This window comes from Lissotriton helveticus, chromosome 6 (assembly GCF_964261635.1).
Source record: "Lissotriton helveticus chromosome 6, aLisHel1.1, whole genome shotgun sequence".
Classification (NCBI taxonomy): domain Eukaryota; kingdom Metazoa; phylum Chordata; class Amphibia; order Caudata; family Salamandridae; genus Lissotriton; species Lissotriton helveticus.
In genome coordinates this window covers 1,052,180,407-1,052,194,638 of record NC_136067.1, presented here as the reverse complement: position 1 = coordinate 1,052,194,638, position 14,232 = coordinate 1,052,180,407, and the positions used below count along the sequence as shown (strand labels likewise).

Sequence of the window (14,232 nt, the reverse complement as noted above, 5' to 3'; positions counted from 1 at the left end):
CTATAGGATGGCCCCTGTCTGCATGAATCACTGCCTCTAGGCGCACAGAAGGTGAGTCTTGAGAGTGGAGGGGGGGGGGCACTTCCAATTTCCCAGTCCCGCAGCTACTAATTCTCATGTGCAGCCCGCAACACCGACTGCCTCGTGACACCTCCACTGAGACACCACCGCAGGAAGGCTCAGGACACTCTTCACCCCAGGGTTACGCCGGTTCGGTCTTCCAGATCCCTCACCTCAGCCAGGCACAGACAATAGCTCACTTACTGGGCCACGGGTCCGCCACTTATGTAGATGGGGGCGGGGAGAAACAAGCTCCGAATTGCACTCCGCTGCTGCTTTCATGCCTGCATTCAGCATGCGTCCACTTGCGGCCGAAATGCCCCAGTTTGTCCTTAACGCCTCCCAGACTCCTAACGATGGGTGTCTTCGCCGCCGACCCCCGCCGTCCCAATCCGGGCTTCTGGGACAGCGGTGAGTCAGGGGCTCCAGCAGTCGCGGTGCGGCCGCAGCGCTGAGGCCGGCCGGGAAGCTTCGCTATTGAGTCAGCCCCATCACTGTGGGCCCCCGCTTCGAGGTCCAGTGTAGGCCCGCAGTTTCTGGTGGCCAGATCTTCGGGCAGAGGCACGCCACACAAACCGGAACAGAGCGGAGGGGTTCCGCTAGCTCATAGAAGTTAGGGGCTGCAGAAAGGACCGTCGGATAGACAATCAGGATAGTCGCAGGGGCACTCAGGCGCCGGAGCTCACAAACTATGCGGCCATTTTCGGTCTGCGCTAAGCCACGCCCCCTAGACTTGCTGTTTTTAAACAAATGTATAGACACAAAAGTTCAAAATGACAACCCTGCAAGAGGTAAAACGACAACTTCAAGTAGGGGATTACATGGCAACAATAGATTTAAAGGATGCTTATTTACACTAGTCCATGAACATAGGCCTAAAAAATTCCACAGATTTGTGGTAGTAAAAAGACACTACCAGTTCGTGGTGCTGGCATTCGGAAACAAATTGGCACCAAGAGTAAAGTGTCTAGCTGCAGGAGCAGCACACCTTCGAAGGGAAGGCATACACGTTTATTCATACCTAGACGCCTGGCTGGTAAGGGCAAACTCATACAAAAAATGCAAAGATCACAGCAAGTAATAAGAACTCTGTACCGGCTAGGATTCTCAGTGCACATGGAGAAGTAATCTCCCGAGCCAGAACAAGAGAACATTTTCTTGGGGGTCAGGATAAATTCAATTCAAGGTAAAGAGTTTCCCAGCGAGAAAAGAACAGTTACACTGTTGAAGGGAATACAGCTGTACCAGAAGGAGCCAGCTCTGACAGTGTGGACAGTGGGAAAGCTACTAGGAATGATGGCTTCCTACAACCCCTTGATACCAAACACAAGACTCCACATGAGACCATTTCAGGAATGACTATGAAACCAATGGTCACAGGCAACAGGAGTTGGGAAGATCTAGTGGTTGTCACACAAAGAAAAAGGAGATAGTGTCCTGGAACAGGTCACATATAACACAAGGAAGAACATTTACACAACCAACTCCAAAGGTGACCATACCAACAGATGCCTCACAGATGGAATGTGCAACACATATGAACAATCTCATGGTAAGGGTAGTCTGGAAATAGCAGAATGCAGTACAACACATCATCATCCAGGAACTAAAGACAGTATTCCTGGCCTTGAAAACCTTTCAAAAAGAGCTTTGGGGGAAATCAATATTGATCCAAATGGACAACACAACCACCATGTGTAACATAAACAAACCGGGTTGGACACAGTCTCTACCACAGTCAAGATTAGCACAAGAACTGTGGAACTGGGCTAAAGAAAGGAAGGTGGAGATCTTAGCAGTCCATCTACCAGGAAAGAACAATGTTAAGGCAGAAAGACTGAGTAGACAAGTTTCATAGTCTCATGAATGGAAACTGAACTAAACAGTACTCAAGAGGATCTTTCTGAAAAGGGGAACACCAAAAATCGATCTGTTTGCAACACCACAGATTGTGAAATGCCAATGCTTTACATCCAGACAACATGCTCACTATTCCATGGGGAATGCACTGTCAATAGATTTGTTACGGAAATTTGTGTACCATTTTCTCCCGATACCACTTTTTCAGAGAGTAATCAGCAAATGTAGGATCAATGGCATGACCCCGATACTCATTATGACACAATGAGAAAGGCAAACCTGTTTCTCAGAGCCAATAGACTATCCCAGGGAAATATTCACAAATTACCAATCATGCAAGATCTGTTGTCAATGAAAGAAGGAAGATCCAGAGTAAACGTAGCAGCATGGCTACTGAATGGTTAGAATTTGGACACCTAAAGTTACCAGAAAATACAATGGCTGTCTTAAGACAAGGAAACCAACAACTATAAGGTGTTATATAGCTAAATGGGAAAGATACTCACTCTGATGTCTTAAGGAAGGGTTATTAAAGAAGAACTCGAGATAAGACAGTGCTAAAGTACTTAACACATCTAGATTGTAAGCCAGTATTCTTCAATCTGTGGGGCGCGCCACCCCAGGGGGGCGCGACACCATCTCAGGGGGGCGCGCACTCCACCATGAAATCTCACCTTTGTTTGCCGTCTAACGTTGCAAGTACGTTAGCTTCCGGTATTTCTTCCTCCGTGTCAATTGGGGCTTCTGGATTGGGAAACAGCAGCCAATCAGCACATTGGAACGTCACCACTTACATTCCACCAATGAGGGGGACAGCATTATAAATGCAGGAAATGCCGCGAAATTTTGCGTGCATAAAAGTCCTGCATATATTACTACATTTTGGTAGTGTGGTGCTTCTTCACTCCTGCCGTTTGCTTCTTGCTTGCTGACTTTCCTTCTTTAATTGCTGTCCTTTGCCTGCCGCCTCGCTGTGAACGATCTCGCCTCGGAACACTGTAAATCACAAACAGGTACGTTAAAGCTAACAGACCCTCATTTCCAGGGCGTCTGCTTGCCTAAAAGAAATCTGTTCACTTTCGGTTTCACAGAACAGGAGACTGCCTCCCACTGCAGCTGAGACCTTTCGGGGAGAGTATAGCTAATACAATTTACTTTATTCAAAACCTCATCTGTGACTGCAGGGTGGCTGGAAAGCTCCTTAGTAGCCGGTGGGAGCCCCTTGGGGAGGTGTGCAGAAGCAACTACTGACTACTTTCTTCTTCTATCCCCACTACTACAGTTGGTTCACAGCACATCAAAGTAACACTTTGTTTATCGTTTAGAAGTTTTTTTTTATTCTGAAAATATGTTTTTAAGATGCCGTGGTAAGTTCTATGTACACCTGTGTTTAATACTGGTATTCCCAGCTTTGTGTGTGTGTTGCTGTCTTTTCTTCTTGGCTTACCATGGTGTTGTTGTGCAATACATACTTTTAAACTTAAAATGACTACATTTTATTGTGATAAACTGTCAACACAGACATTTTCTCTTTCAAACAGTGATCATGTATCTGCTTAGGTTTGGATTTCCGACCGCTTGATGGCTTTCCTGAGGAATTTAATAATCCAGTTCTTTAAATTTCCTTTAATGTTGTCCCAATTTGTCGCTGGCCTTGATAGCTCCAAGCATCATGGCTGCCCTCAGCTTCATATTCTTTTTTCCCCTCAGTCTGCATGAGTCCATATCAGCCCTGAAGACCTCCATTGCATCACTCCCTGATCGTTATTGATCTCTTGGTGGTCCTCTATTAAGTCATTAGTCTTAGAAGTTAATTGGACATCACAATAATATACAATAGATGCACTACTGAAAATAGCTCTCAGATGGGGCACAGTACAAAGGGGAACTCTTACAGCTCCTGAGCTGTGTGCGTAGAGCCGAGGACTACTCTCGGGTGATGTAGGCTGTTAAAGACAAGGGCTGCACTCCTGGAGTTGTGTGCACAGAGCTGGTGCGATCTGTTGAGGCCAGGCGCTGCACTCCTGGAGTCGTGTGTTGAGAGCCTAGGGCAGCTCCTTAAGCTCTTGCGTGGTGCAGAATGTTGAGGACAGCTGCTGCACTCCTCAAGTTGTGTGCACAGAGCTGGGTCAGGCTTTTGAGGACAGCTGATGCACTATACTTCATGTCTTGTCTTTCCATACTTACATTTTTTATACAACCAGGCAGTGTGAAGACGACTACTGTAGCTGCTTCCTGACCTGCTAGAAATGTGTGCACATTTTTATCTTGGAAAATTATTTTGAATTGAACTATGTAATAAACCTCTGTCATTTAATCACACCCATTCACAAATCTGTAGTTTGTTAAACAATCTTACAGTGTTTAACATCATTTGCCGGATATGGCTTGGGATATGTGGATGGCAGTTGATTATGTAGTGTACCAGGTTTTAGAAATTTTTGTTAGGTGGTGGGGGGGGGCCCGACATCGAAAAAAATTCAGCTGGGGGGCTCAACCTAAAGAAGTTTGAAGACCTCTGCTGTATGCTGACTTATGCATCTTTAAATGATCATTTAGCAGCAATAGTGGCATGGACAAGGTCCCACATTGAGAGAAGTTTCTTCACAACACCAGTCATTAAGCAGTTCCTAGAAGGAGCAAAGAAAATTACACCTCCCAAAAAGGTACCCACATCCACATGGAATTTAAATACTGTGCTCACACAACTGATGAAGGCACCGTTTGAACCTTTACCCAAGGCATCATTACAAATGCTCACACTAAAAACTGCCTTTTTAGCGTCCATAACATCACTATGCAGAATTAGTGAATTAAAAGCGCTCACCTTACAACAGCCTTATTTCCAAGTACACCAGGACAGAATTGTCTTAAGAACTGACCCGCAGTTCATTCCAAAGGTTATCTTGCAGTTCCACATGCATCAAAGTATACAGATACCAATTTTCTTTCAGAAACCAAAGACGCACACAGAGCGAACATTACACACTTTGGTAGCAAGACGTGCTGTAATGTATTACATCGAAAGTACATCGAAAGGGCAGACAGAAAGATGAAACAGCTCTTTGTTTCATTTGTAAATAGTTTTCTAGGAAGACCAGTTACTAAGAACACAATTGCAAGATAATTAGCACAAACTATTCAGTTGTGCGGCAAGAATGTAGGAGAAACGTTCCAAAACACTCTTGGGGCACATTCAACAAGAAAGAAAAGAGCAACCATTGCTTTCCTAGCAAATACTCCATTACAAGACATTTTTATGTCAGCAACATGGTCATCAGTGCATACGTTCACAAAACACTATTGTTTAGATATTCAGATGAACAAGGAAGCACAAGTAGGACAAAAGGTCTTATAGCATCTGTTTTCAAATCAATGCTCATCCTCAACCCAACCACCACTGTAGTAACAAACTGCTACAAAATCTATGCACAGCATGTGGATCCAGAAAATATTCATGCTGCAAATCATACAGTGTATTACCTGTCGGTCTAGTTTTGCAGCTTGAAGAATTGTCTGGATTCACAAGTAAACCCACCCACCTCCCCAGAGAACAGCATACAAAAAAAAAAATCAGAAGATGGCTACCAAAGGTGGGAGTTTCTAGAGGAAGAACCACAACGTCACAAGGGTACACCAAATGGGGGTCCATCGACACCCACCACCAACAAAAAAACAACAAGCATTTGCAATGCAATCCGTCTCGGATTTGTGAAAGTTTGAGCTATTGGTGTTGTAAATGACAACGTTTCTAACTTATGTTTTTTGTTTGCTAGCATTTAACAATCCCAACACCCACCGTTCATGAAAGGCAGAAAGGGGGCGACACTTTGGAATCTGTCATTTAAGGACAGCCCCTCACTGAAGCAAGAAAGAGCTTTTCCCTGAAGGTGAACATGGGCACGTCAACAGTAAATACGGCTTGAGAATACCATTTTTTTTAAACGCCATTTACTAAAACCGGATTAATGTTGGGTCGAACACAAAGACAGAGGCTGCACCAACTTTGTAGATAATGCAGCCTCTTTGTATAATAAATGAAACCTGAGGTGCTTCTGGGCCCAATTATCTTTACAGACTTCAATATACCAATGCCAAGAAGTATAAACAGAGCTGCATGTGGCCTCATGTCACACAGGTTTCTTTCAGACAGTCCTGGGACTTTGTTTACCATGGATCTTTGCATCCATGGAACTGTATGCCCATCCCTCCATATGCAAAAGCAAAACTACATGTCCCAGAAAGCAAAGCGTTTCTGGCTTAAAACTGGGAATGGTTACGTGAGCTTGTCACACATGGCACGAGGATACCTAGCAGCTGTGTGGGAGGAACCAGTGGTAAACATGATTTAGTTAGTGTGTTCAGCATGTAAAACAGGGCATTGTCTGTAACTGTTTGAGACACATAGCTAAACGAAAATCTGTGTTTCTTTAGTGCTAAAAAGAAGTTAGACCTGGGCATTCATGGGGCCGAGAGAGCTGTACCAGTAACGGAGCACGCTTCACATGGAAATGCTATTGGTCCAATCCTGTAGCGCAGCACCTTTCACTACTCCACGCACATGAGCTGTACAGCCCATTTCATGCCCCCATTAGTAAGAATCGGCAGCAGGCAACTCTGGACCGGAGTAAATAAAACGTTTTCTTACAGCCATTCCTCGAATTCCTCTTGCCAGACCCAGGAGTTGACATGGCTGTAACGAGTGAAGTATTGAACCGAACCTCCTATCACACCACCTCCACAACACAGCAGCCCGGAAGCTGTACATCCAATTCTCTGCCCAAACACTGCAATTTGCTGACTCTCGCTAGCTAGCAACACGGTAAAGCATGCATTAAGGAGAATATGCAGTATGGTTCTGGCTTCACAAATTTCCCACAAGGTGTCTGTATTGCTGTGCGCCTGATTTTACATCGCTCGAGTGGAGAAACAGCGAAAAATGTAAAACACAGTGAGCAGGGGAGCTGTGGTGTGTCGCGAGGCAGCTGGGATCTGGGTAGAGTCGCGGCTAGAAGTGTAAAGAGCACAAACCCGCTCCTGTGCTGGCAAGAGCTGTGGTGATGGGAAAAAAAGTGGGGATGCCAAGTTAAAAGATGAAGCGCGGCGGGCACCGTGTTGATGAAAGAAAACACACCACGCCCCTCCTGAAGTTCGGCAAGTTACCGCTAGGACAGTAACAAACAACACGCTGGCAAGAGCTGTAGTGATAACAAAACGCACGTAATAAAGGCCCAATGACAATTGCAAAACTGAAATGCGGTACCAACGGCACGATGAGAAATGCAAAAGTGAAGTCCTACTATTGCTTTGGATTGCACAGTGTTTGCTGGCAAAGCTGACTGCGCTCCCCTGCAGCCTCTTATACGTGCTGTCTGCAGCCTAGGCGGGACTCAGATCTAGAGGCAAACAAAGGAAAAAATAGTGCCACAAATGAACATAAATAACAATTAAAAAGGAAGAACACATGTAACAGGGGCAATCTGCTGGGAGGATTCAAAACAGCAGAAGGCGGGACCAATTAACCATATTCACCAATCAGAAGCAGCCATTTTCAAAGGGTATTAACTGGAGCCAATAGAACACGAGCGGTGCTTCAAGCCCATGTTCTAGGTACAGCATGTCTCAAAGAGACAGCGCATGTGCTGCCTAGCAAGACCTAAAAAGAGTAGAAGGACAACGTCTTTTAGGGCAAATTCCGGTCCCAACCACTAGATGGTGGAATAATGCAGAGCATGTGAATCCAGGAAATTCTTCAAGCTGCAAACTTACACCGACAGGAAAGAAACGTTCCCACTTTTACATAGTCAAAGCAGACAGGAAATATGAATTCCCTGTCAGTGCTTACTGAATCTGTTTGGGGTGGTTATCAGTTCAAGAGTCATTTTCAGGCTGTTGACCAGATGCAACCTGTGCTGTGAAGAGCCTCATTCTGCACAGAGCAGTCTCCAGCCTGGAGTACCCGCAACAGAGACACAAAGAGGTGTGAGCTTTCTGCACCTGACTATCAGCAGCCACATTGAAGTGATCAGAAAAGACTGCTATCACCTGAACGGTCCCTTTCACCTTGAACAACAGAGACTGCAGTCCAACCCTTCACCCCTGCTATCTACCAAATGACAGTGCTGCAAGAAGACTAATCAGCCAATCCTTTCAGGAAAAGGCCTAATTGGATATCTAAAGGAGCCCCTCCATTTCAGTGTCTAGGCCCCCTCCGCCATCCCCCAGCTTCGGGAGTGTCATCAATACACTTCCAATGTCTAAAAAACAAAACCTTACATCCATCTTGTGCACAAGAAAAGGCCGTAGTCTTCCAAAATTAAATCACAGGCCTCTATTACGATGCCCCACTCATACACACAATGTATGTACCACACAGACCACATATACAAACACACACAATGTACACTTGGGATGTTAATGGTAGGATTTAGGTTAGCGAATAAAAGCAGAACTTTACACAAGTAGACCAGTAGATCTCCAGTCCAGTGACACATTTAAAGATCTGGTCACAAGTACGGATTCACAATACATGGTAAGCTGTGACAACTGATCTACATGCGAAACCTATGACAGCGACAGTAGCCACAGTTAATAAAATAAGGATCTTCTTTGTGTGCTCCTCCAGGTCACAGCACATGTCCTGGACCCCACTCCTGGCTAGATTAGGTGGAGACTAGGGACAAAATCAATAGCGAGGATACCCGATGCACATAGTCTTATAATCAAGGTAGGGGAACACAAATGTACACTATGCAGACGAAATCTGTGCCCCAACAGGAGTGCATGTTTCTTGTCTGAGCTCTCTCTCCCCCTCCTGCCCTCTCCTTTCATTCCTGCTCCACTCCCCATCTATCTTGTATTATTATTTTTGTTTTACTTTATACCCCTCGTGCTTTCTTTTCACCTCTTTCCTTTCTCCACACCTCAATGCTGCCTGTCCCACTACCCCTTTTTTTTTTTTACTTTTTACAACGGTGCTGCACCTGCAAAGTGCTGCTGGGTCTCTCTCTCTCTCTCTCTCTCTCTCTCTCTCTCTCTCTCTCTCTCTCTCTCTCTCTCTCTCTCTCTCTCTCTCTCTCTCGACATTTTTCCTTTCATTGTAATTTACTGCTCCAACATGGTTGTCTGCCATATTAGAAAGGCAATTTACAAATGACGACCTATTTCATGTTGCATATACACCCAACGCCCTTGTGCACGTTTCATCACACCTGCATGTGCTTCAGAGATTATCTTGCAGTGGGTTTCCTTTAATAGAAAGCCCTTTCCACGATTGCTTGTTATGCATGAGCATCAGTCTTTATTCACGCTCACACATGCAATGGTGTAAAAGCATTAGTTATGCCAATAGCTCTGCCTGTTTAAGCCTAGACGTACTGGGGTTTCCAATGCTTACAGTGTTAATTTCAGAGTTGGCTGACTTGACAAACAACGACTTTAGGAGAGGCTCAACACCTCAATGAATACAGTTAAATAATTAAGAAAACGAAGTTAATGAGCAGCAACAGGGTTTGCTCTTTGGGTGCGAGCTTCACAACTGTAGATGCCTTGTGGGGTCCCCCAGGGCTCCTCGCTGAGCCCAACCCTATTTATATATATATATGTTTCTGAATTGGCCTCCTTGATTAAAAGCTTTAACTTAAGTCCCACCTCATATGCTGATTACACCCAGTTGGTAGTATCACTAGTGGATAAAGCCTCTGGCTCTTCAAGATTACACAACTGTATGGCTGCCATAAGCGGCTGGATGAGCAGGCATTGCCTAAAACTCAACTCTAGTAAAACTGAGGTTATACTCTTTGGCAGTCTCTTCTCTGCATGTTCTCCTGCTTGTTGGCCTGACAGCCGGGGCCCGCCTCCTTTACCTGTGACGAAACCAGAAAACATGGGCTTCATTATTGACGATAAGCTCAAGTATGAAGCCCAAGTATCATTCCTAATAATACCAAGAAAACTGTGGTCTCAGCATTAGTCCTTTCAAAATTAGACTATTGCAATGGACTGTTCATGAACCTTCAGGAAAAACCGGTCAGGAAACTTCAATCTATTCAAAATGTAGCAGCCAGACTGGTCTTGAATATTCGCAAATTCCGTTCGATCTGTTCTTATATTCGAAAACTCCACTGGCTCCCGGTTCAAAAGCTAATCAAATTCGAAGCGCTCTGTTTGGCCCACAAAGCCCTGCACAGGGGAGGACCAGAATTTCTCTGGTGAAGCATTTTAACGGGTACACTCCAAACCAACCTCTTTGGTCGGCCATCTCCAGAATGGTGCCCACCGCTAGATTCAGGAAAGCAAACTGGGAAGGAAGGTGCTTTGCTAATAGCATGGCCAGGATTTAGGCTTTGGAATATTCTTCCTTTACATCTTAGGGCCATCTCCTCCCTGCACGCCTTCAGAAAGGAGCCAAAGACATGGTTGTTTAACAACTAGCAGTTCCCGTCTCAGCATGGTCATGTTCAGCAAGCACAAGTGACACCCATGGGTAGACGTGTGCTCTATAAGTCTTTTTAACATAATATGCGAAGTGCAGAATGGCTTCAGACAAACCTGTTCTGTCACTGTTTTTGATTCTCCGTTTCTGCTGAAACATTACACACTGAAAAGAACACTTTATGATGGAGACTTCGAACAGCCAATTACTCGCCTTGCGAATGACAGTTCACTCTGAGGTGGCACAAGGCGATTTCCAACAACGGGGAGAAGCCTGGCTCCATCTATTTGCTACTACAGAAAACGCAGTATCCAGGCTTTTGCGTTTTGGAGTTTCCCAATGCGGTTCTCCCTCGGCGATGCCTTCTTCCTGGATTGTAGCTTAAGACTTTGGTAAGCTTTTCCGCCCTTATCTCTCCTGCCAGAGTATTGAATAAGATAAAGAAAGACCAGGCACAAGTCATCCTTGTAACTCCGGACTGAAGAAGAGAGTGTGATACTCAGTACCTGTGCCCATGAGCATGTGTCCTCTGATATGCCTGCCTCTTCGGGAGGAACACCTGTCGCAACAACAGGTCTGGGTCTTGCACCCGAGTCAGCACGACCTACAGCTCCATGCGTGGAGATTGAACGGCAACTGTTGATGGCTGGCTGTCTTTTTCCCCCAGGTAGGTTGTCATTCTGGAAGCCAGCTGTCCTTCGAACTGTGAATGCAGGATGCTGGGAGAAGTTTGTTGTCTGGTGTTGCTCCCGAGACATTTAGTTTTTACAAGCAAAATTGTCTGATATTTTATTGTTTTGTCTTTCTCTAGCCCAGCAAGGCTTGCTTTGGTGACACTTAAGAGTTCTCTTTCGGCCTTCCTATATTTGCCCACTCAGCCATCTCTTTTCAGCTCACCGGCTGTGATGCATTTCTTGAAGGGGCTGATCCACATGTTCCCACCAACATATTTTATGATGCCACAGTAAGACATCAATTTGGTTCTCACCCACTTGATGTGTACTCCTTTTGAACTAATGTGCAGTTGTTTTAAGTGCATTTTGACCATAAAGACAGTGATATTCATCGCTAGCACCTCTGATGGACGAGTGAGTGAGCTCCAGGCATTGTTCATGCAGCAGCCTTATACATCTTTATTTCCAAACTAAATCAGATTTCTTGCCAAAGGTAGTCATACCCTTCCACACAGGACAATCCATTACTTTGCGTTTTTCTACACACCACCTCATCCGTTTTTACATCGATTCGACCAGACAACACATAGAATAGGGTGTGATGAGCCAGGTATGAAGATGGGGGTGCTCTTCCTTGTTGCTAACAATATAGGTAATAATAACTAGGCTTAACCGAAGCAAACGTTTGCTTGGGAACGAGCGCCTAAACTACTCTTATGGTACAGTGCAGGGCGGGTCCTCTAGGTGGCGCTGTTCCTCAGAACCCGAACTGTCCAAATGCTGGCTCACACTGACTGACAGGAAGCAAGCACATGGTTCAGCTGAGGAGCGCGGCTAAGCTCAGATCACCGCTTAGAAAGGGGTGAAATTGTGACAGGCGCGTGTTTATCCCCGCTGTGAAGGCTGTGTATAAGCAGCAGCTTATAGGGCTGATAATGCGTGGCGGAGACCGGAAGGGATAACCCTCAGCACAGTAAAACCACACGTAATTAAAGGGTAACACCTCACCTCCCCCAAAAATGACAAACATTCCTACTGGAATTGAAAGGGCACTTGCCTTGCTGACAAGCAGCAAATACACGAGGAGATGGAGCTGTTTGTCATTTGCTATTATGGACCAGCAAGGATGCTGATTGGTGGACTGTTATATATTTCTTCTATGTTTACTTTGTTCAGCTGCTCAATAGAGATTCATGGAAGTTTTAGTGTAGATGCATTGCTTACATATCTTGCTGCTGGCAAGTAGCAAAGGATCCTTTTAAGCATATTATGAACCTCCGCATCTTGTCATAGAATTCAGAGTCCTTTTTCCAAAGTGCCCCGTTTTATCAGTAAATGTAAAAGTCATTCAAGAATCAACTTGTGAGGAGGTTGTTTCAGTGTTTGGCGTAATGAGATTTGTTTGTACTGATTTTTTTCCTTTTGTTTTTACAGGGAAGCCATTCCACCAAAGTAGAAGCTGTGGTTAGGACGCTGAAGAAAATTCAGATTCGCAATCCTGGCGCAAAGGCCTTGGTTTTCTCAACGGTACACCCTACTTTGCTTAAATTGCTTGTATTTATTGTAATCTTGTCGTCTTGTGCTTATTGTAGGTTTCGCTGATCTAGATTTTAATGCTTCCTGTAACCGAACCCTTTAGTACTTAAACCAAAATGTTCCTGCACACTTGAATTGACATTTTTAATGCAGTCAGTCATAAGTAATCTATTGTTCACACATTGTTCAAATGGGGTAAAGGTTTAAGTCAATTTGACCAATAAAGGTTATTTGGAACCCCTATGGTAAAATGAGGTTGAATTGGGTATTTATACACAGTGAAATAAAATAGCATCTGTGTCACTATAGTTTGTAGGAAACAACTATGTTATCACTCAGATATATGTGCTGTGTGTTGTCCGGAAGTATATTGACTCAGTCTATGCACAGAAAAGTACAGAGCAAATAACTGCTTCACATTTGTTTATTGTTGATACGATATTCAATAGCAATCAATCAGACAACCGTTTTTTCGATAAAATAATAAAAGTACAATCACATCATAATTAATATTGTAAAATGGAGTACAGCAAGTCACAGTAAAGTGCATGTTACAACGATGCAAAATGTAAAATAAAAATAACGAACAATTCTAAAACATAAGAGAATATAATAAAATGAAATGCTAACAATTAACCTTCCATTGAGGTAAGTGCTCCTACTGCTGCTTTTTAAAAACTGCTAATCCCAACACATACCTCAGCATTGTCCAAAAGTTGCTGTTAAGCAAGAATTTTCAGCACTGTATGGACACAATTTTATTTGAAAAAGTCTTTAAATATAAGTTAAAATACAGCCTATAATATTAACAAAAAACATAAAATGTAATAATGACTGAGAAGACAGAAGACACATCATCATGTGGACAAGCTGGCAAGCTATTACTATACTAACCCGACCCAAGAGGAAAACAAAATACACGCCAAACTGACCCCGCCCTACACTGGAAAGCAGGGACCTTTCCCGCTACCTTAAAGGGAAATCTAAAAACAGAACTGCTTCCTTGGTTCCTCTGAGGTGAATTTAATCCTTTACTGAACTTTTGGCTACTTTGTTCCTTTGCCTTTCAGATCGACTATACTCCAAGAATCTGAGCTTTATCAGCCACTTATATTTTAAAGAATTCCATAGAAACTATCTTACTTAGCGAATCCTTCACATAGGATAACCATGGTAACCTCCGCCCGTACTGACAGGATAAGCAATCTTTAATGATTTTCCTGTTAAATCCTGTTTCCTGAGAGGTCCAAACAGATACCCAAAGCATCAATAGAGCCAGATGCACTAAGCCAGAGATATACTTCAATGCCAGTTCCCAAATGCAGGATATAGTGTGAGCTGGCAGGTGGAACAGAAAGGAGGTGTCTGCACATCCGATTTTCTTCAATTTGGAGTGCTGCAGGATTGGGGTGACCCAGTAAAGGCAGCATTTCTGAACGCCCTAGAGGCTGCAGCAGACTAAATATTGCACCTGTTGACCTAGACATTTCCAAGTCAACATTTCTAACCTGGGTGTGCCAAGTACCTAAAGAGTCAAAAAGAATTCCTAAATAGGGAAAACTATTTACCCTGGTCAAGATGTTACTGCTAATTTGAAAATTAGAAATACTCGTTTTGCCCGGGTCACAGGCCATGATGTGTGATTTGCTGAAGTTCATGTCTAGGTCT

General features: G+C 44.1%; 1 protein-coding gene across 1 annotated transcript in view; it reads left to right on the top strand.

Moving 5' to 3' along the window:
• Window positions 1–14,232, top strand: part of SHPRH (SNF2 histone linker PHD RING helicase) — an 884,400-nt gene that overhangs the window by 688,389 nt on the left and 181,779 nt on the right. The window contains exon 26 of the mRNA XM_078648685.1: window positions 12,463–12,555. Coding sequence (XP_078504811.1) covers window positions 12,463–12,555 — 93 coding nt within the window. The remainder of the gene's footprint in view (window positions 1–12,462; window positions 12,556–14,232) is intronic.